The sequence below is a fragment of the Lithobates pipiens genome, unplaced genomic scaffold (assembly GCF_037356315.1).
Source record: "Lithobates pipiens isolate NorthernLeopardFrog02 unplaced genomic scaffold, aLitPip1_a1.2 Scaffold_28, whole genome shotgun sequence".
NCBI lineage: Eukaryota > Metazoa > Chordata > Amphibia > Anura > Ranidae > Lithobates > Lithobates pipiens.
Window position 1 is genome coordinate 61412945 of NW_027507789.1, and position 23052 is coordinate 61435996.

General features: G+C 44.7%; 1 protein-coding gene across 2 annotated transcripts in view; it reads left to right on the top strand.

Moving 5' to 3' along the window:
• The window catches only part of ST6GALNAC2 (ST6 N-acetylgalactosaminide alpha-2,6-sialyltransferase 2), a 122057-nt gene that overhangs the window by 19107 nt on the left and 79898 nt on the right, over window positions 1-23052 (top strand). The window contains exons 1-2 of one of the 2 annotated variants that reach the window (XM_077459296.1): window positions 10019-10824; window positions 18143-18235. In XM_077459296.1, coding sequence (XP_077315422.1) covers window positions 10757-10824; window positions 18143-18235 — 161 coding nt within the window. In that variant the 5' untranslated portion in view covers window positions 10019-10756. Of the gene's footprint in view, window positions 1-10018; window positions 10825-18142; window positions 18236-23052 lie in introns of those variants that run through there. The other variant, XM_077459295.1, reaches the window with a different exon arrangement.

Consider the following 23052-nt stretch of genomic DNA (forward strand, 5'->3'; position numbering starts at 1 on the left):
CTGCAATACCAGTGCATACTCTGCAGTACCCTGCCATTACTCTGCAGTACCCCCCATTACTCTGCAGTACCCTGCCTTTACTCTGCAGTACCCTGCCATTACTCTGTAGTACTCCCCAATACTCTGCAGTACCCTGCTATTACTCTGTAGTACCCCGCCAATACCCCACCAATACTCTGCAATACCAGTGCATACTCTGCAGTACCCTGCCATTACTCTGCAGTACCCCCCATTACTCTGCAGTACCCTGCCTTTACTCTGCAGTACCCTGCCATTACTCTGTAGTACTCCCCAATACTCTGCAGTACCCTGCTATTACTCTGTAGTACCCCGCCAATACCCCGCCAATACTCTGCAATACCCTGCCATAAATTGCCATACCCAGCCATACTCAGAGATACCCAGCCATACTCGGTGATACCCTGAAATACCCAGCCATAGACGCCCCCCACCCCTCACCGCCCTCCGATGCTTCTACCAACTCGCCAGTACGATCAAAGCCAGAATCTTTTTTTTTTAATTTTATTTCAGGCTTCCCAGCCTAGAGGTGAGATGTGGGGTCATATTGACCCCCAGATTTCACTGTAAAGAGGACCTGTCACACCATATTCCTATTACAAGGGATGTTTACATTCCTTGTAATAGGAATAAAAGTGATCAAAAATATATTTTTGGGGAAAAAAATGTCAAACTAAAATAAATAAAGTAAAATGAACAATAAAAATAAAAATAAAAAATTAAAGCGCCCATGTCCCCATGTGCTCGCATGCAGAAGCCAACGCATGCGTAAGCCCCGCCCACATATGAAAACGGTGTTCAAACCACACATGTGAGGTATCGCCGAGAACGTTAGAGCGAGAGCAATAATTCTAGTCCTAGAGCTCCTCTGCAACTCAAAACATGTAACCAGTAAAAAAAAATTTATGAAGAAAAAATTACTAATCTGCTAAATTTTATAACAGAAACAAAGAAAAATTCATTTTTTCGCAGAATTTCCGGTCTTTTTTCTTTTATAGCACAAAAAATTAAAAAAACTGAGAGGTGATTAAATACCACCAAAAGAAAGCTCTATTTGTGTGAAAAAAAGGACAAACATTTCATATAGGTCCAGTGTTGCATGACTGAGTAATTGTCATTCAAAATGTGAGGGCACCAAAAGCTGAAAATTGGTCTGGTTATTAAGGGTGTTTAAGTGCCCAGTGGTCAAGTGGTTAATAATAGAGCTTGCAGTCAGTAGTGTTAGGAGATAGTGCGTGCTGTCTGCGTGCTCTGTACCCAGTACATACCGCTATAATATAGGGCAGGCCCCTACTTTCAAACATCCAACTTACAAACATCTCCTACTTGCAAACGCAAGGAGACAGCAGCAAGTGAGATGAAAAAAGACGGACGACAAAACAAATTATACAGGGGTGATAACCCTTCCCTATGTTTTCCAAAAAGCTTAAAAATAGTTTTCCTGACAGACTCCATGGCAGCCTACGTGTGGTTTAGTCCCGCCTCCATTACCCTATAGGACGATACTCCCATAAATCTTTGCTCCCTGCCAGAGGCCGTGTTCTTTTTTTGTCCTCCTCCATAGGACCTAACATGTGTCTTTTTACCCTGAAGACTTGCATTTTTTTCTGCAATACGGACCGGCCGAGCGACTTGGAGTCGCATATTTCCAATAAGCTCTAGCTACTAGCGGAGTATGGAAAAGGGGCATGTGGAAGAGGCGCTGAAGAGGTGTATGCCTGGTCACTGACAGGTGAAGCCGCGTGATTAGTCGTGAGCCTAGCTACTAGCAGGTGACTTTCGCCCCCCCCCCCTCCTCCCAGAAGTCCGGCATGTGTGGGGACCTACCTCGGCTGGTGTCCGTCTACAGGAGTGGTGAGCTGTTTGTTTTTTCCATGGCAGCCTTTCTGTGTCAGTTCTGTATGTTTCTTTGCTGTTTTGCAGTGGCTTTTCTTTCCCCATACACCGCACAGCGATGTATCTGGCTTGCTGGGCGGCTGGTTTCCTTGCGTTCCAGCCGCCCAGTTACTTCCTCGTTCGCCGCTCGGTCGTTCTGCGCATGCGCGAGACCGGCGCGAGGACGAGGCTTGGTTCGCGCATGCGCGTTGCGGGCTTCGCGCATGCGCACTAGCATTTTTATGACGAAATTTGTGACGTCATTAAGGCGGCAGTTTTAAAAACAGAAAACAACTTGCAGTGATTCTGGGATACTTGTAAAGCCTGCAGTGCCATTCCTGAGCCCTGTTTTTTTTTTTTTTTTTTTCAGCATTAGGTATGTGTCTCTGTTAAGGTCAGTTTATCCCTGCCTCCTCAGCTGTTTTCTGTGTTTAATTAAGGCTGTTTTATCTCCAGCCCTGATGGATCCTTTGGATACCTCACCGCCTGCTAGTGGCCAGCCCTCTCGGAGAAGGTACTTGTTTTTTTTGGGTTACCTGCCGGGGGGGGCGACAGTGGAACATTAGGGAATGTTCCACTAACACTGCTGGGGTTTTCCCTTTTTCAGCCCTTCTAGGTCTACTCAGCGACAGAGTTCTCACCGAGGAAGTGATTCGTCTAAATCCCACCGCCAGCATTCCTCTTCCAGATCCAGACGACATGATTCTCCTGCGAGATCCAGTCTCCATAGCCGGGAATCTTCCCGCCCTTCAACAGCCTGCCCAGGTAACGCAGCTGAAGGTTTATGCTGGGGATGCAGGACGCAGGTTCCTGCTGACAAGTCCCTTTGTGATGCCTGTTATGTTAAAGCGACAGGTGAAAGGAGTGACTCTGACCAACAGCTGGGGTCTATGGTGGAAAGATTGGTCAAGGACAGTCTAAAGAAATTTGAAGCCCCCCAGTTGTCTCCCGTAGAGTCTCCAAGGTCTCCGGGGAGGGATGCTCAGGCCCAGGACACATGGGATTCCTCGTTGCCTAGCCATCCGTCTGCTGTCCTCTCAGAGAGTGAATCTGAGGAGGAAGAGTCTGGTTCGGGTTTTGACTTTGCCCTGCTACCCTGGCCTTAGCGGCTCTGTCTAGAGCGATGGAAGTTTGGTCCAATAGTGTTGATGAAACGCTCAGGAATGTTTCTGAAGATCTGGCCAAGAGTTCTCCCATTCAAGAACTAAGACTAGCTTCAGCCTTCTTAGGAGAGGCCTCGATCGATATTATCCGACTGGTGGCTCGAGTTATGCTCTCTTCTGTATTTGCCAGGTGTGCCCTGTGGCTCTGTCCTTGGCTAGCCGATCCTGCTTCTAAGCAGGTTTGGTGCTGTATTCCCTTTGATGGTTCTTCCCTTTTCAGCAATAAGCTGGATAGTGCTATGACTCGAGCCACTGGGGGTAGGTCCGGATTTCTCCCCCAGGATAGGCACCTGCAGAATCAAAGGAGATTGTTCCCAGGAAAGCAGGGTCAAGATCGTGCCAGGGAGGCACGCACTTACAGGCCTGGACGGGAATTTTCCAGATCTTGGAGGTCCAGACAGACATCTCTCAAAGAATTCGCAAAGGGCAGTTCGATGGGGAAAAGGAGCCTACTAAGTCCTTTTGAGATCGTGCCCGTCCGGGTGGTCCGGGTAGGAGCTCGTTTGTTCCGCTTTCGGCACGTCTGGGCGGCCTTGATCCAGGACTTTTGGACCGTCAAGACGGTTTCCTCCGGGCACACGTGGTCGTTCAGCAGTGTCCCCAACTCAAGTGTGTTCCCACATCCTTTCCAGAGTTGGAAGAGAAAAGACAAATTCTTCTAACCTACATAAAATCTTTGTTGGATCAAGGCGCCGCTATTCCTGTTCCAGACGATCAACGCGGCTTGGGAATGTACTCCCCTCTTTTCCTGGTCCAGAAAAAGAACGGTACGTGGAGACCTGTAATAGATTTGACGCGTCTAAATCGCTTCATAAGAAATTCAAAACGGAAACGCTGTCCACGATTCAACATTCAGGGCAGCCAGGAGACTGGCTTGTCTCAATAGACCTCAAAGACGCCTATTTTCACGTCCCAGTGGCCACAGAGTTCCAACAGTTTATTTGTTTCTCCATTGGCCAGCTTCATTTACAGTTTACCTGCCTTCCTTTTGGTCTGTCAACCTCTCCTCGCACATTCTCGAGGGTCCTTATAGCAGTTGTAGCATTGTTGAGAGTCAGGAGAATCCGGATTCATCATTATCTGGACGATTTGCTTCTTCTTGCTCAGGACAAGGATTGTCTCTTGAAACACAGGGATCAAGTCATTGCAACCCTCAAGGAACTCGGGTGGCTCCTGAATTTAGAGAAGAGCCAGTTAGTTCCTACACAGTCTCTCGTGTTCCTCGGCGCCCTGTTCAATACGGCAAAAGGTACCATCTCTCTGCCCGAGGAGAAGATTGCAGTAGTACGGGACAGGATCCACCTCACTCTCTCTTCGTCTCGTCTCAGTGCTCTTCATTGCCTAAAGATCATAGGCACCATGGTGTCTACTATACCGATGGTGAAGGGGGCACAGTGGTGGATGCGTCCCTTTCAAATGGGTTTTCTTCGCCAATGGTCGGGAGAAAAGGTCCAGTCCAGCGAAATTACTCAGACCATGAGAGGTTCCCTCCTCTGGTGGCTTCGTCGGGAGAATCTATTGAATTGCCACTTTCCTTTTCCAATCAAATGGATCTCAGTAACGTCAGATGCCAGCAAGAAGGGCTGGGGGGCACATTGTCTATCGGAAGTGGCTCGGGGCATTTGGGGTCTTTCCCTCTCGGGGAATAGTGTCAAATGTGTTAGAACTTTGAGCAGCCTTCCTAGCGCTGTTGGCATTTCTGCATCTGATAATGGGTGCATCCGTAGTCCTCAGGCTGGACAATACGACTGCGGTCGCATATGTAAGGAAGCAAGGGGGCACCAGAAGTCGGTCTCTGCTGAGGGAAGTGGATCCAATAATGCGTTGGGCCCAGAGGAATCTGGCCAACCTAACAGCAGCTTATGTGCCTGGAGTTCTCAGTGTCCAAGCGGACTTTCTATCACGAGTCCACTTGGACAACAATGAGCGGACCCTTCACGAAGATGTGTTTCAGTGGGTTCTATCCCTGGGGATGTCTCCAGAAGTGGATCTCTTCGCCTCCTGTTTCAACAGGAAGCTAACAAGGTTTTATTCAAAGTTCAAGGATCAGCAGGCCTACAGGATAAATGCCCTAACAGAGCAGTGGTGGTTCCACAAGGCATACGCCTTCCCTCCAATTCCAATTATCTTTCAGTTCCTGAAGAGACTCAGATGGGAAGAAGTGGAGGTGTTGGCAATAATTCCGCATTGGCCCAACAGGCCTTGGTTTCCTCTCCTATCCCTCCTCAGCTTTCGGGACCCAGTTCCTCTTCCGTCCGGAGGGGACCTGCTCTCCCAGGGGTTGATTCTCCATCCATGTCCGGCTCACCTTCAGTTGAGGGTCTGGTTCTTGAGAGGGGAAGGTTGGAAGCACTGGGGTGTCCTTAGGAAGCCTTTTCCACCCTCTTAAGTGCAAGGAGAAGAAGTACTAATAAGATGTATGAACGGATCTGGACCAAATTTTTATCTTATGTGTCCTCCAGAACCAGTTCCTACGTTTTACCCACAGTTCAAGACGTTTTGGGTTTCCTGCAATCAGGCTTGGGCTTACCCTTATCAGTTAGCTCCCTTCGGGTTCAAGTCTCGGCTATTTCCGCATTTACAGGGGTTCTGTGGGCTAAGCATGCCCTTATCCAGCAGTTCTTTAAAGGCGCAGAAAGATTGAAAGATTGAAAGGCACAGAAAAGATTGAGGCCCCAGAGAAAGCCCAGATTCCCTAAATGGGATCTGCCTCTAGTGCTGGGCTTCTTTTCTCTTCTCAGTAAGGCTCTTTCCATCAGTGAACTCACCTTGAAAACTGCATTCCTGGTGGCGGTCACCTCGGCGAAACGAGTATCAGAGATTCAAGCTCTAGGAGTCAAGGAGCCTTTTCTAACCTTTTTCCGGACAGAGTGGTCCCAGTTCCAAAGTTGGGGTCAAACCCTAAGGTCACTTCGGTTTTTCATGAAAATCAAGAATTCTCTCTACTCTTATTCAGATCCTCGAATTCCTCGGAAATTCGTCCTCTTGATGTTGGACGCTCATTAAAGCTCTATTTGGGAGCTACAGCTCCATTCCGGCAGTCGGACTTCCTGTTCGTTCTGTTCTGTTGGAAGAACAAGGGCACTAGAGCATCAGTCAGGTCAATTGTGGCATGGATAGTTCAAGCGATCCAGTAGGCATACAGAGTAAGGGGCTTGGTTCCTCCTCAGGCGGTGTCGGCGTATTCGACCAGAAGTCTTTCTATCTCGTGGGCGGCCTCTCGCCACGTGGCTCCTGATGCGATTTGCAGGGCGGCCTCGTGGTCTTCAATTCACACCTTTATGTCTCATTATTGTGTTGACTTTGGAGTCAAAGTTTTGTCGGTTGAAGGTGTCAAATAAATCTTTGTTAAGCAGCCTTTTTGCCCACCCGGGTGTGTTTTGGCGAGTTATTTCCCACACGTAGGCTGCCATGGAGTCTGTCAGGAAAACGGAAAATTTATGTCAAATACTTACCGTAATTTTCCTTTCCTGATGGACTCCATGGCAGCAGGAGTTCCCTCCCAAATGGCTGGAGTAGGATAGTTACCGAACACGGCCTCTGGCAGGGAGCAAAGATTTATGGGAGTATCGTCCTATAGGGTAATGGAGGCGGGACTAAACCACACGTAGGCTGCCATGGAGTCCATCAGGAAAGGAAAATTACGGTAAGTATTTGACATAAATTTTCCGTTTTTTTGACTGGAACTACACTTTAAAAATGTACCAGTTGAAAATTACAAACAGATTCAACTTAACACAACAAACCTACACAGTCCCTGTCTTGTTTGCACCGCCTGTATACTGCTGTTCTGAGTATATAGGGCCTGGGGGCCACACGCATTTCCTTTTTTTAATATGGGTACAGGGTTCCCCTTAATACGCGTACAAGACCCAAATAGGCTGGTAATGGGCAGGGAGGGCTACCCATGCCATTTTTCTCAATGATTTTCAACCATATTGCAGGAACCAGATATAACATTAAAACCGCAAGCAGTTTTAAATGGTGTTATTTCCGTTAAATGTCATTTTGTGCAGGGACTGTTCTAAACACGGGAAACACGTGGCACTTCACAGGCATACTACAGACACCCCCCAGGCACCATATTTAAAGTAATATTTCACTTTTTTTTTTCACTTTAATCGTCATTAAAATCAGTGCTCCCGCCAAAACGGCCATTTTTAAAACTTTTTTTTTGCATTGACCCATGTCCCCTGAGGCAGGAGTCAGGTCCCCAAACCCTTTTTAGGACAGTATCTTGCATATTAGCCGTTAAAATTAGCACTTTCCATTTCGAACGTTCGAGTCCCATAGACTTCAATGGGGTTCTAACGTTCGTAACGAACGTGGGGGCCGTTCGCAAGTTCTGGTGCGAACCGAACCGGGGGGTGTTCGGCTCATCCCTACTGGTGACAACAGTTTAACCAAACAGGAAGTCAATGAAGATCTCCAACACCAACAGAAAAAAATATATTTTTATTTTATTTTAAGGGCTGGTGCACACAGGTGTATTGGGGAATATAACATCAAATATGGCTGCATTTCGGTGGCCATAAGTGGTGCATGCAGCCGCCTGCACAAATGATTTCCAGGATACGCCTTTACACCATTATGCCCCATACACAAGGTCGGACTTTCCAATGGAAAATGTGCGATTGGATCTTGTTGTCGGAAAGTCCAATCGCGTGTGGGCTCCACTGGACTTTTTCCATTGGAATTTCCGACAACAAACTCTGATCGTTTAAATTCCGATCGAGTGTAGACAATTCCGACGGACAGTGAAAAAGCTATCGGCTGCTGCCCTCTTTATAGTCCCATCGTACGTGTGCTACGTCACAGCGTTCTGAACTATCAGATTTTCCGTCAACTTTTGCAACCGCGTTTGGGCCAAAATCCGTCGGATTTTGTCGTCAGAATGTCCGACCGTGTGTACAGGGCATAATACTTAGCTCAGAGCATAAACATGTATACAAATATATGACCCAGGATGCAGACGGCTGTACAAATGTTTACTCCTTGAGCTGGGTGTACCCACGTACAGCCATATTCCTGTAAAAAAATAAAAATACATTTTAAGATGGCTGTACAACACCCGCAGCTCCTGGCCAGTGAAATGCGGCTGTATTTTATGTCACAAGCCTCAATACATACACTACATGTAATCAGCCCTTAAACATTTTGGCTGATGTGATTGCAGTGCAGGAAATGCGTAGGGATCTCTGCGTTTTCTGCACCTCATAAGTGTAAAAGGAAAAAAAAATGTATGCGTATACCGTGTTTAACTGTCTATCCAACCCATCCCTAAACACTTATCTGAGTTCTCTCACCAATCTAGCGCCATGCCAGCTGCAGCACCACTCCTCTCTCTTCTTGGATTCACAGGAGACTCTAATGACTCGTACATGCGATCGGATTGTTGGCCAACAAAACCGTGACATTTTGTCCAAAGGGCATTGGCCCAAACTTGTCTTGCATACACCCGGCCACACAATTGTTGGCCAACAATTTCGAAGGTAGTGATGTACTACGTAGTTTTTCAGCTCTTTAGCGCCACCCTTTGTGCTCCTTCTGCTAATTTTGTGTTAGTAGAAGTTTGGTGAGTGTTTATTCGTGTTTTTCATTTAGAGCTTTTCAGTTCGTGCTTTTCATTGCGTGCTTTTCAATTAGTTTCTGAACAGCCGTTCGTCAACAAGACATTGCGGAATAACGTGTAATTTATTATTGACCGTGGAGTTATTGCTCTGGCATTATTTTTTTGGTTGAATAATGATTTGAATTGGTATATTTTCTATATGTTTGATGCATAGAATGCACTTTTTGTTTAAATTCTATTGGCAGATATCATGTCTAATTTAATTTTTTTAATTTTTTTAATGCACAATAAAAAAAATTGTGGAGAATAATACTTGGCTATGTTTTTTACTTCAAATGACAGTTTGGGAGTAGCCAGTTACATTTAAAAAATACAATGCAAAATTGACAAGGGACACCAACATAATTGTATCTTTGATCTTAAAAACTACGGGATAATGGTGTTGTGGTAACTTGCCCAAATAAAAAAACAAAAAAAAAACATAATAATATTATTCTTGATATCACTAGAAAAAAAAAAGCCTTTGAAAATTTGTTTGTAATAACTCCATTATTATCACCAGCAAAGCAGCTTCATTATTATCCCATTAAAGAAGAAGAGAATTGTGCGCTGCATTTGGAGATTTCATAATTTGCCACGTCACGAATGTTAATTCTCCATTACAAACTCTAGTTTACAAGACCGACCGCTTCTGCTTCCGAGCATGCTTATTTTGTCTGACGGACTTGTGTACACATGCTCGGAAAATCCGACAACACACATTTGTCCACGGAAAATTTGAGAACCTGCTAGCCTGCTAGGAAAGTCCGACAAGAATTGTCTGATGGAGCATATACATGCTCGGATTTACCGACCGTAGCCTGTGATCGAACATTTCCCATTGGAAAGTCCGATTGTGTGTACGGGGTTTAAGAGCAATGGGAGCTATAGGCTCCTGCTACTGTCAGTCTGACTTCTATGCGGAAGGAGCCATGGGTATGTTTTGATGGCGCTGTGTCTATGAAGGCACACAGCCCTGCTGGGAAATGTGCCCACACTGGTGCCACCCTAGCAGCCAGCTTGCTGAGGGATCACACGAAGGAAGAAAGAGTGGACAGTGCCGGCGGAGGGACTGGCAAAGAGGAGGTAAGCGACCGCTCTGTGCAATATTGTGGCACAGAGCAGGGAAGTGTAATCTTTTTTAAGATAGAATATTAATCTTTAGTATCACTTTAATGTTTATAGGCACCCTACGCTGATCTCACATTGTTCCAGTCATTCTCTCCAGTCTGTAATTCGGCTTCCACCTGCGGACACAATCCACAATTCAGTTGAAACCACCCAGGATGAATATGCGGGACATGATGAGCATTGTTATGTATATTAAGTCAATCAGACCTTGTAACCTCTTCCGATCTGCTTCTTCTTTGTAAAGCCTCCTGCAGTCATCGTAACAAAACCCCAGGACAGATTTTGATATTCATTACCCAGCAACAATAACCTAGGTGATGTTTTCTTTACCCTCATCACAAAGCTACTTCTAATATTGACACTTCAGCCTCTCTACTACCTGGATTCTATTTTCACAGCTTTGCATTTGTCAGCAGTACATCTACAGCAGCAATTCATTGTTAATCAGGCCAATCTCAGACCACACTGAGAATGAACAGTTATTGTTATGTAACGTCAAGTCCTGCGAGAGATCCAGGACCTGATGTTGTATGGCTGAATTCGCATTGGATTTGCACAAAAATAGTGCAGGGACTTATCCGTACGATCTGATTCAAGGGCGAGTTCACAGTTCACACTGCGATCTGTGGACCGATCTGGGGGTGTCATTAACAATGTATTGACACCCGCATCGGTTCGCAGAGGGCAGTGTGAACTGCCTGTGGGAGAGATGTGATGCGCGAACCGGCCCTGTTATCGCACATATGCGAACCTAGGCTTAATGTCACTTTAACCACATAAGCCCCGGACCAGTTTGCTGGCCGAAGACCAGAGCACATCTTGCGATTCGGCACTGTGTCGCTTTGTGTGCCGTGAACAAGGCTTATCGCCGAAACTAGTCTGCTTCTGATTGTACTCACTGTGAAGGCTTGAAAATAAATACGCTTGATGGTATGGAGTTGCCGGCTGCTTTTATTCGATGACCGTTTGTCTATTGGTGTGTGGGAGGACACCTCAGTTTGGACACTCTAACTGCAAACCTCCAAGGTAAGACGTTGTTTCCCACTGCTCTGAGCCATACAATCTTTGATCAAATCACTGCATCATAGACAAATAGAGCTTTCTTTTGGTGGTATTTCATCACACCTGCGGTTTTTATTTTTTTTTGTGCTATAAACAAAAATAGAGCGTCAATTTTGAACAAAAACGCATTATTTTTTACTTTTTGATATACTAAATATCACCCAAAAATATATATAAAAAAGCTATTTTTTTCCTCAGTTTAGGCTGATACGTATTCTTCTACATATTTTTGGTAAATCGCAATAAGCATTTATTGATTAGTTTGCGTAAAAGTTATAGCTTCTACAAAATGTAATTTTATGGCATTTTATTATTTTTTTTTTTTTTTACTAGTGATGGCGACGATCTTTGTTTCATGACTGCAACATTATGGTGGACACATCGGTCAAATTTGATACATTTTTGGGACCCTTGTCATTTTTACAGTGATCAGTGCTATATAATCGCACTGATTACTGTAAAAATTACACTGGCAGTGAAGAGGTTAACCACTAGCTGGCTAGGAAGGGATTAAAGGGGTTGTAAATGTAAAAAAAATTTCACCTTAATGCATTCTATGCATTAAGGGGAAAAACATCTGACAATACTGGCCCCCCAGCCCCCCCCCCCCCGTTATACTTACCCAACCCCTCGAAAGTCGCGCACTCATCCCCGACACCCTCTTCGCCGATCAGCCTGGCCGATGATTGGTTACAGTGGATGGATTGAAAGCAGCACAGCCATTGGCTCGCGCTGCTGTCAATCACATCCAATGACGAGGCGCGCCTTGGGGGCAGGCCCGAGTGATACAGCCAGCGGCTATAGCCGCTGGCTGTATCACGGGAGCGCACCTGCAAGTACTCCACACCATGCGAGGGAGCTTGCATGAAGGCGAGAAGTACTTGCGGGGGGGAGCTGAGACAGCCACGGAGGGACCCCAGAAGACCAGGTTTGGGGCCACTCTGTGCAAAACGAGCTGCACAGTGGAGGTAAGTATAACATGTTTGTTATTTAAAAAAAATTTAAATCCTTTACAACCCTTTTAAGTGTCCTAGGGAGTGATTCTAGCTGTCAGGGGGCGTGGCTATGTGTGACACATCACTGATCATAGCTCCCGATTACAGGAAGTACATGGATTGAAAACTGGCTACAAGGGCGAGTTCATCGGGTGGTGATAAATGGGAAGTACTCGGAATGGTCAGGGGTGGGTAGTGGGGTCCCCCGTGGTTCTGTGCTGGGACCAATCCTATTTATTTTGTTCATAAACGACCTGGAGGATGGGGTAAACAGTTCAATCTCTGTATTTGCAGACAATACTAAGCTAAGCAGGGCAATAACTTCTCTGCAGGATGTGGAAACCTTGCAAAAAGATCTGAACAAATGAATGGGATGGGCAACTACATGGCAAATGAGGTTCAATGTAGAAACATGTAAAATAATGCATTTGAGTGGCAAAAATATGAATGCAATCTATACACTGGGGGGAGAACCTCTGGGGGAATCTAGGATGGAAAAATGGCAAGCTGCTGCTAACAAAGCAAACAGAATATCGGCATGCATTAAAAAAGGGATCAACTCCAGAAATAAAACCATAATTATCCCACTCTACAGACTCTGGTCAGGCCGCACCTGGAGTACCCTGTCCAGTTCTGGGCACCAGTCCTCAGGAAGGATGTACTGGAAATGGAGCGAGTACTAAGAAGGGCAACAAAGCTAATAGGGTCTGGAGGAAATTAGTTATGAGGAAAGGTTGCGAGCACTGAACTTTATTCTCACTGGAGAAGAGACACTTGAGAGGGGATATGATTTCAATATACAAATACCATACTGGTGACCCCACAATAGGGATAACATTTTTTTGCAAAAGGGAGTTTAACAAGACACGTGGCCACTCATTAAAATTAGAAAAAAAGAGGTTTAACCTTAAACTACATAGAGGGTTCTTTGCTGTAAGAGCAGTGAGGATGTGGAATTCCCTTCCACAGGTGGTGTTCTTAGCGAGGGGCATTGATATTTTCAAGAAACTATTAAATAAGTACCTGAATGACCTCAACATACAGGGATATACAATGTAATACTGACATATAAACACACACATAGGTTGGACTTATGTCTTTTTTCAACCTCACCTACTATGTAACTATGTGTCCTGCCTAGGGAGATTAAACCTCACAATTTGTCCTGGTGACCACTGTAAGAAGAAGTTGTCAGTACAAGAGGTGGGGGGCAATTTTGCATTAGGGACAACATTTCATAGAAACATAGAAAAATGATGGCAGAAATAAGGCAGAGTGGTCCATCAAATTTACCTGTTTTTTTTTTTTTTTTATACAAGTTTTGTATTATTTTTTCCATTAACTTTTTTTGTCTGATTAAAGATGTTTGTCCCAAATCACTTACTATTGACTGACTCGCTACCTCTGCTGGAAGGTAATCGATTAAACAAGTCAACAAGCGCTTAACTTGTTTAACCGCTCCCGGACCAGCTGCCGCAGTTATACTGCGGCAGGTTGGCTCCCCTGCGTGAGCCGTCATAACTGTACATTGGCTCTTGCCCGTCGGGCACCCGCAATTGCTCGTTACAGAACGAGAACACTATGTGTGTGTGTAAACACACAAATACTCTCTCTCAGGGGAGTAGAGAGAGATCGTGTGTTCATACTAAGTATAAACAAAGATCTCTATCTTCCCCTAGTCAGTTCCACCCCCCCTACAGTTAGAACACACACAGGGAACATAGTTAACCCATTGATCAACCCATAGTGTTAACCCCTTCCCTACCTGTGTCATTTATACAGTAATAAGTACATTTTTATAGTACTGATCATTGTATAAATGTCACTGGTCCCAAAAATGTGTCAAAAGTGTCCGATTTGTCCGCTGCAATATCGTAGTCCCACTAATAAAAATTGCTGCCATTAATAGTAAAAAAATAAATAATAAAAATGCTATAAATCTATCCCCTAATTTGTAGATAACTATATCTATAACTTTTGTGCAAACCAATCAATATACGCTTATTGTGATTTTCTTTACCAAGAATATGTAGAAGAATACATTTTGGCCTAAACTGAAGAAACATTTTTTTTTTCAAATTTGGGATATTTATTATAGCAAAAAGTAAAAGATATTGTGTTTTTTTTCCGAAATTGCTGCTCTTCTGTTTATAGCGCAAAAAATAAAAAAACGCAGCGTGGATCAAATACCACTAAAAGAAAGCTTTATTTGTGGGATTGCTGCTAGTCCAGCTCCCCACAGTGCTTTTATATCTGTGATCACTATTTTTTTGTACACGTCTCATCCGATGTTTGTACTTTTAAATACATTTTACTCGTTTGACCTACAACATATGGATGCTTTCTTCTTTCCATGATCCTTATACTGCTCATTGGAGGTATTTGCTGATCCATACATTGGATGTTTCTACCATCGAAACCAACAAAACTCATGGGGTTTGCTAGTCCAGCTCCCCACATTGCTTTTAAATCTGTGATCACTATTTTTCAACGACAACTTCCAGTGTAAGAGGTCCAGAGTTCCATCTCGGAGTCTACCTAGGTATTTTCTGCCTGATTGACCCACTGCCGCTGGCATGTGTGCTCATACCTTCCGGTAAGAGTATTTACCCCCTAAATTGGGCCAAGGACGCACTATCTCGGGTGATCCAATTGTGACTTTTTGGGTTTCTTCATGCACCTTCTCCCCTGTACTGGACCACATCTCGGATCCCTCCTGCCTGAGAGGACAGTTCTAGCATATTGTGGCATTAATACACTATTATATGAACTTTATTCACCATCTAATTATTAGCATTTTCACCATTATATGAACTTTATTCACCAATTATTTGCATTTTCACCATTATATGAACTTTATTCACCATCTAATTATTTACATTTTCATTTGGTCGTTCAGCGACTCTTTGCACTTTTTCAATTGGCACACTTATTAAGCAATATGATATATTTTGCACATGATTTATATGCCAATCTCTTGTTCTAGCGCTACACCATGTGTTATCAGAAAATATATAATGTTTGGGGGTTTTATGTAATCTTTAGGCCTAAAATAATTTTTTAAACGTGTGCATAGAAATGCAAAAATAATAATAAACTGGAGGGAATTGGGGGCTAATTAATTACTTAAAGTGGAGCTCCACCCTAAAGTGGAGCTTCCACTCATTGGAACCCTCCTCCCTTCCGGCGCCACAATTGGCACCTTTCAGGGGGGAGGGGGGTGTAGGTACCTGTACAGTACAGGTATCTGCACCCACTTCCGGCATAGATATCTGCAGAATCTACGCCCCTTTCCGCAGAATCTACGCCCCTTTCTGCAGGTCCCCCGCTGTCTGCTGGGAAACACGGATCCCAGAGACAGCGGGGACCATCCTTATTGCGCAGCGCGACTCACGCATGCGCAGTAGGGAACCGGGAAATGAAGCCGCAAGGCTCCACTTCCTGATTCCCATACCCAAGATGGCGGCGGCAGCACCCGAGAGACGATCGAGACATCGCGGGCGCGCTGGGTGAGTAAGTGTCCTTATTTTAAAAGTCAGCAGCTGCAGTATTTGTAGCTGCTGGCTTTTAAAAAAAAAAACGGCGGAACTCCCGCTTTAAGTGAAGGAAAGGGGGAAGGAGAGGAAGAGGGAAAGAAAGGGAAAAAGAATAATAAATAAAATATTATTAAAATAAAGTGAGTAGGGGTAATAAATTATATCAGAAAGAGGGGGGAGGGGAATGGTGGACTACACTTGACTTCTTTGAAAAGTATATTGAGATTGATTCATGTGTTGTGTTGACTGTGGTCTTTTTTTTTTTTTTATATATATATATGTATGTATAAGTATTGTATAAGGATGTTGATATATATGAATTTGTAATAATGTGGAATTTTTTTTATATGTGAAAAATTTATTAATAAAAATAATTGAAAACTGAAACAAAAAAAAAAGAAATGCAAAAATGGCAGTGAAAGTGTTAGGCCTCTTTCACACGGGGCGGATCAGTAATGATCCGCCCCGTGATGATCCGCTCGCTCAGCGGGGATCGCTCCGTTGTCCCCGCTGAGCCGGCGGCGGACAGGGCGGTCTCCGCACACTGTGCAGGGACCGCCCTGTCAGCTCTCCGCTCTCCTCTATGGGGATCGGATGAACACGGACCGTCTTTCCGTGTTCATCCGATCCGCTCTGCAGACGGATAGAAAAATAGGATTTTCCTCCGTCTGCAGAATCGGACAGTAGCGGAGGCGGACGATATCGGGTGTCTGCAGATGCTCATCCGCAGACACCCGCTATCCCATAGGGATGAATGTATGCCCGTATTTCATCCGCAAACGGATGGATGAAATACGGACATACCATCCGCATGTGTGAAAGGGGCCTTAAGGCTCAGCACTGTTGTGTTGTAGCGCAGGGTCCTGGGTTTAAATATCATCAGGTACAGTCTCAACATTTGTGTCTGGAGTGCAGTTTGTGTCTGTAATTGCATGGGTTTCTTCCTAAAAAAAAAAAACTCCAGTAGATTTTATACTTTAAAAAATTGTAATTAAAAAAAACAAAAACCTCCAGTAGATTAACCACTTGCCTACCAGGCACGAACACCCCCTTCCTGCCCAAGCCATTTTTCAGCACTGTTGCATTTTGAATGACACTTGCGTGGTCATGCAACGCTGTACCCAAATAAAATTAATGATAATAATTTTTTCCCCACAAATACAGTGTCGGGAGGGGACTGACTGGGTGAGGTGACCAATCGGTGTCCCTATGTACAAGGGACACACCATCGGTCTCCTCTCCTCTGACAGCACATGGATCTGTGTGTTTACACACACAGATCCACGGTCCTGCTCAGTTACTGGGCAATCGCGGGTGCCCAGCAGACATCCCGGCCGCCGGGCACGCGCATCCCCGCCCCCCAAGTGGCCCGCAAAGGAAATCACGTCATGTGACGGCGGCCTAGAACAACAGCTGCTTATTCCCGCCGTCATATGACAGTGGGCGGGCCGGAAGTAGTTAAAGCGGGACTGTACTGGGGAAAAAAATATTAAAAGCCAGCAGCTATAAATACTACAGCTGCTGACTTTTAATAAATGGACACTCACCTGTCCCGGGGTCCAGCGATGCCGAGGCCGATCGATCGCTCGTCTCTCGGCTGCTGCCGCCACCATTCTAGGTGAGGGAATCAGGAAGTGAAGCGAATCGGCTTCACTTCCCGGTTCCCTACTATAGGAATTGTCCGCACTGTCTCTGGGACCCGTGTGTGTCCCAGCAGACAGCGCGGCAGGACAGGAAGAGGCATAGACTCTATGCCCGGAAGTGGGTGTAAATACCTGTCTTCGACAGGTATCTGCACCCCCCCCCCCCCCGAAAGGTGCCAATTGTGACACCGGAGGGGGGGAGGGTTCTGATCAGCGGAAGTTCCACTTTAGGGTGGAACCCCGCTTTAATTGACAGCGCACTAAACTGTATGTGTGTACTTTTATGAATATGATAGAGTTTACTTTGTAAAAAACTGTGTGTCAATGTTACATAAATATGATGAATTAATTAATTACTGTATTTGTATAGCACGCGCCGGCGCATAACACGCACCCCAAGTTTAGGAGGGAATTTTAAGGAAAAAAACTTTTTAAGGAAAAACACTTACATTTAAATGCCCATCAATGCAGCCTTACCAGTGTCCATCTGCAACCTTGTCAGTTTAATTTGCAGCCTTGTCATTGCAGCCTTGTCATTGCAGCCTTGTCATTGCAGCCTTGTCGGTGTCATTTGCAGACTTGCATTACAGCCTTGCATTGCAGCCTTGTCAGTGTCATTTGCAGCCTGTCATTACAGCCTTGCATTGCAGCCTTGTCGGTGTCATTTGCAGAATTGAATTGCAGCCTTGCCTTTTAAAAATGGGATACAGAGCGGATGTCCTGTGTATCTCAGCGGTGCTTGGTAGCTCTCGGCTGTTCTTGGTGGCTCTCGTCCATTCTTGTTGGCTTTCGACCGCACTCGGCTGCTCTCGGGAGTGGCTGAAAGCCGCCGAGAATGTCTGAAAGTGTCCGAAAGCTGCCGAAAGGCTCACAATCGGCAGGGGATTGAACAACACGCACCCACGATTTTGCCCTGATTTTAAGGGGGAAAAAATGCACGTTATACGCCGATAAATACGATAGATTCACAATGTTTATTTAATATGGGATATCGTTTACAAATATCACTTCTGCACTGTTCAGCACACTCAATCGATAGGTTTCCTGTATTTACAGAGTTTTAGTTTTGTGTTTCAGTATGCTGAGAAGTTCACTATCTGTTTTGCAGACAAATAAACAAGGCACAAGACTGGCTGGTGCACCAGAAAATCAAGTTGTCATCTCAAGATACAATCCAGAAACCGGCCTGGGAACCTTCTAGGTATGTCATACTATCCTTCCCTACAGCTATTTTGCACACTAGTATATTGCTGCAATTGTAAGCTTAAGTGAAATGAAGTTGGCTTCTTTTGATCACCAGGATATATATGAACAGAGGGGGAATTAAAGTTTGCCACACATCACTTGATTTTCTCTCGTTCGTCCTGCGTTCTGAACAAGAGAAAAGCAATTGATTCCCCATCCACACTAAATAGGGTCAATGGCGGAATCTCCACTGCCAGCTTATTACATTCAGCAACCGCAGCAAATGTGACTGCCTGAATGCACTGCCAGACAGTGACTGCGTCTGATAGTTACTGTTATGGCTGGTATTTTTCCACCTGGCTCAGTCAGTTTTTAACCACTTGACCTCCGGAAGATTTACCCCCTTTATTACCAGGCCATTTTTTTGCAATATGGCACTGCATTATTTTAACCACCTCAATACTGGGCACTTTCACCCCCTTCCTGCCCAGGCCATGTTTCAGCTTTAAGCTCTGTCACACTTTGAATGACAATTGCACAATTATGCTACACTGTACCCATATGAAATGTTTATCATTTTCTTCAAACAAATAGATCTTTTTTTTGGTGGTATATAATAACTGCTGTTTTTTTTTATTTTTTATGAAAAATGAAAAAAAAATAAAACAGTTTTTCTTAGTTTCTGTCAGTAAATTTTGAAAAGAAGTAATTTTTCTCCTTTACTGATGTGCGCTGATGAGGCTGCACTGATGGGCATTGCATGTGGTGGTACTTATGGGCACTGATGAGGAGGCACTTATGGGCATTGATTAGGTGGCACTGATGAGGCGGCACTAATATGCCGTACTTATGTGTACTAATATGTGCCACTGATGAGCACTGATAGGCAGCATTGATGGGTAGCACTGATGGGTGGCACTGATGGGTGGCACTGAAAGCCAGCACTGACTGGCATTAGTAATGGACACTGACACTTGGTGGCACTAATTGCTGGCACTGGTGGTGCTTTATTGTAATCAGGGCACTCATGATCAGTGCCCTGATTACCTGTCTTGCTGTCCCCTGCGAGGAGATGCCACTGATCGGTTCTCCTCGCCACACGCTCGATCACATGGTTAAATAGCCGCATCATCGGCACTTTACAGAGATCAGGGCTCCCCCTAGTGATCAAAAGGCGAAGTGACATAAGGTAGCGTAATTTCGCCCAGGGAAGCCAACCTGCTGCAGTAAAACTGCAGCGGCTGGTCGGGAAGGGGTTAAGGGAATGCCTGGGTAATCTTCCTGTAATGTCAATTAAGATGAGGATCCAACTTAGAGGCAACTGCCACTAAAGTCTATGGGCACAGGTCAGAGAGAAGTCACCTTGAAGTAGTACAGGAAAGTTTTCTAAAGTCAGAGCAACTTCAGTAGTGCTAATTAAGACAGCTCTCATTGACTAAAATGGGATTTCACATGTCACATGACTTTGGGTCTCACAAGTCGGATCCCAAGTCCCAATAGCATGAACCAAGCCTTAAGCCTAATACACACGATTGGACTTCCATCTGACTTTTCCATGTATTTTTTTTTTTCCAAATGGCTGTTGGCCATGTACTGCACACACACGGCAGAGCATTTTCAGCCAACTTTCACCAAATCACGTAGTTTTTCAGCTCTTTACTGCCACCCTTTGAGGAACTTCTGCTATTGTAGGCTGTTGTTTAGCATTGGTTCTGAGCATGCGTGTTTGTACTTTGGACTTTAGTCCAATGGACTTGTGTACACACGATCGGATTATCCTCCATCGGACATTTGTTGTCAAAAAGTTTGAGAGCATGCACACGTACATTTGTCCATTGAAAAAGCAACAACAATTGTCCTATGGAGCATATAGACGGTCGGATTGTCTATTAAAACAGGTCCGTCGGACCATTGTTTTCGAAAGGTCCGATCGTGTGTATGGGCCTTTAGACAGCATTAGTCCAAAAATGCAGCGCTTATTCAAATAAAAGTTCATTCATTGAAGATGTAAACAGTTTAGTAGTAGGAAGAGCCTTCCACCGCTTCCAGTGTGTGAAGAAAGACGCACACAACACCCAGGTGTGTCAAATCTGCTTACCAGATGTCAGATAAAGGTGAGCATCATATGAATATTCCATGGAAATACCGGTGTCACTCTCCAACAGATACAATGAATCCACCCAAGAATCAAGCAAAATAGCTGTTGTTTTAAGACAGCTTCTCAGGCCAGGAGCAGGGGCAGAGGGACTTCAAACCTCTGATGATATCCCTCTCGGATGAAACATGTCAGGCTGGCTGATGCAAGCACGCTGATGATCGCGGATTTTATTTATCTATCTTGATGTTTGTTTGTGACTTCATGACTGTAAGTGTACTACAATAAATTTGTGCCTTTTCACCCTATGGGCTTCACTATTTTTTGTTGCCTTGCATGTCATGTGTAAATGGTGGTTTGGAGTCCCTCTGCCCCTGCTCCTGGTCTGAGAAGCTGTCTTAAAGCGGTTGTATAGTCTTTTTTATAACTTTTACCTACAGTTAAGCCTATAATAAGGCTTACCTGTAGGTAAAAAAAATATCTCCTGAACCTGTATGGTTTAGGACAGAGGTGCCCAACCAGTGGCCCGGGGGCCACATGTGGCCCGAGAAGCCCTTTGATGTAGCCCGCGACCTCCTGCTCTGGGATTAAATAGAAAGAATACTGTTATTAAAGGTCAGTTTATTACTAAAATCACAGTATATATGGGCATATCTTTTCTGCAGTGGTTACTAGGCTGCTTTCAAACTAATACGCAGGTGCAGAGCAGTTTACCTGTGGGTTACCTGCATTGAAACATAGACTTCTATTATTATCTGCGAGTTTGGTGAGCTTTCTGAAAGTACACCAAACCTGTAGACTATAATAGCAGTCTATTGCAAACTGCAGGAAAGCAAAAGATACAATGCGGTGCACACGTGGTGCGGGTAAACCGCAGCGCATCAGTGTGAAAGCAGCCTTGGACCCCTTTCACACTGTCAGTCCGACCAATTGGACCCTCTGTTCACCTCTAAGTAGTGGCAGATATAAACCGACTTGTGTTCTACCTCCACTAAAAAGTCGTGGGCTGCGTTCGTGTCCGCTCTCCATATGCAAAGTGGACACTGACATGCCATCCACCCGCTCCACTCATTGTGGCCCGCGACCGGTTACCAAGTCGCTTAAGTGGCCCCCGCTCTTCAAAAGGTTGGGCACTCCTGGTTTAGGAGATATTCCCCTTGCAATGCACCGCTGACTGCGCACGGGGGATTCTCGGCTGAAAGTCCAGCAGACGCTGGACCCTGCCGGAAAGAAATCTCCCGCGCGCATGCGTGGGAGGGACAATATCGCGGCTCCGGCCACTCTCAGCGCTGGAGCCGCGATACCCAGAAGACACGCCGAGAGAACATGTCAGCTCCCTTGGCGTGGATTGGGCGAGATGTCTGGGCCTCATTCTAAGGCAAGTATTTCATAATGAGCTAGTATGCGGTGCATACTAGCTCATTATGACTTTTCCCTTGCAGGTCAGAAAAAAAAAACGTCAGCGGGTTTACTCTCGCTTTAAAACACTGGCTATTTTGCTTGATTCTTGGGTGGATTTATTGTATCTGTTGACACCGGTATTTCCATGGAATATTGATATGATGCTCACCTTTATCTGACATCTGGTAAGCAGATTTGACACACCTGGGTGTTGTGTGCGTTCTTCTTCACACACTGGAAGCGGTGGAAGGCTCTTCTTACTACTATACAGTTTACATCTTCAATGAATGAACTTTTATTTGAATAAGCGCTGCATTTTTGGACTATATTTTATTGAGTTTGGTGATCAATGAACTGTGCTGGCTGCTATTTCATCCCTTTCTAAGTTCTACAGATTTTTTGCCTTTAGACAGCATTACTGTATTCAGGCAGCCATGTGCGCAGTGGATGCTGAAAGCAATACCCGGCAGTGGAGATTCCTCCATCCACACTGTGAATCGATTGATTTTCAAGACATGGAAAAATTTCTTTTTTGAAAGTCTAGCTGTGTATGGCTAGCTAAGCAAAATATATGTAAATACATTGGTGGCTTCTCAGACGTTTTTATGAACTCAGCAATGTGTACATTCTATTTTCATATTTCTATCATTAGGTCTTGAGTACACAGGTGTGGCTCTTTTGCGTTTCACATGCATTTGAAGCACAATCAAATACACGTTAGTAGATTTTTATTTAGTCCTGTGACCTGCTTTGTGCCCCTTTTCTGAACACAGCAGGTCTAATCGTAAGGCATTTGTGTTGAAGGCAAAGTCAGCACTCAATAGCAGCACCTGTGTACACATGCCCTAAGGCCTGATTCACACCTATGCATTTTTTGTGCTTTTTGCATTTTTCAGATTTGCGCTACAGAACGTGTTCCATAGGAAACAATGTTAAATGGACTGCAGTGCAAATCTGCAAAAAGCACTAAAACTGCATAGGTGTGAATCCAGCCTTATGTTGCCCCCTCCAAATCTGCTGCCAGAGGCACTAGCCCACAAGTGCTGTTATGGAAACATTTACATCTCTAAAATAGATCGAGTGATTGAATTATTAAAGGTGCAGGTACTCTTAAGCCATACATGGATAGAAAATCATTCGAAAGAATGTTTGTTTTATGATTAAGATCTGTCAAACACTATCATTGTATAGAATTGGTAACGACATTAATGGTACAATTATTGTCGATCGATCACATGCTCAGCAGAAATGACGTAAGGGCCAGTTCGCACCACATGCAGTCCAGTACATTTTTTTTTCTGCATCAGAAACGCATGGGAAATAGGTTATATGGTTTC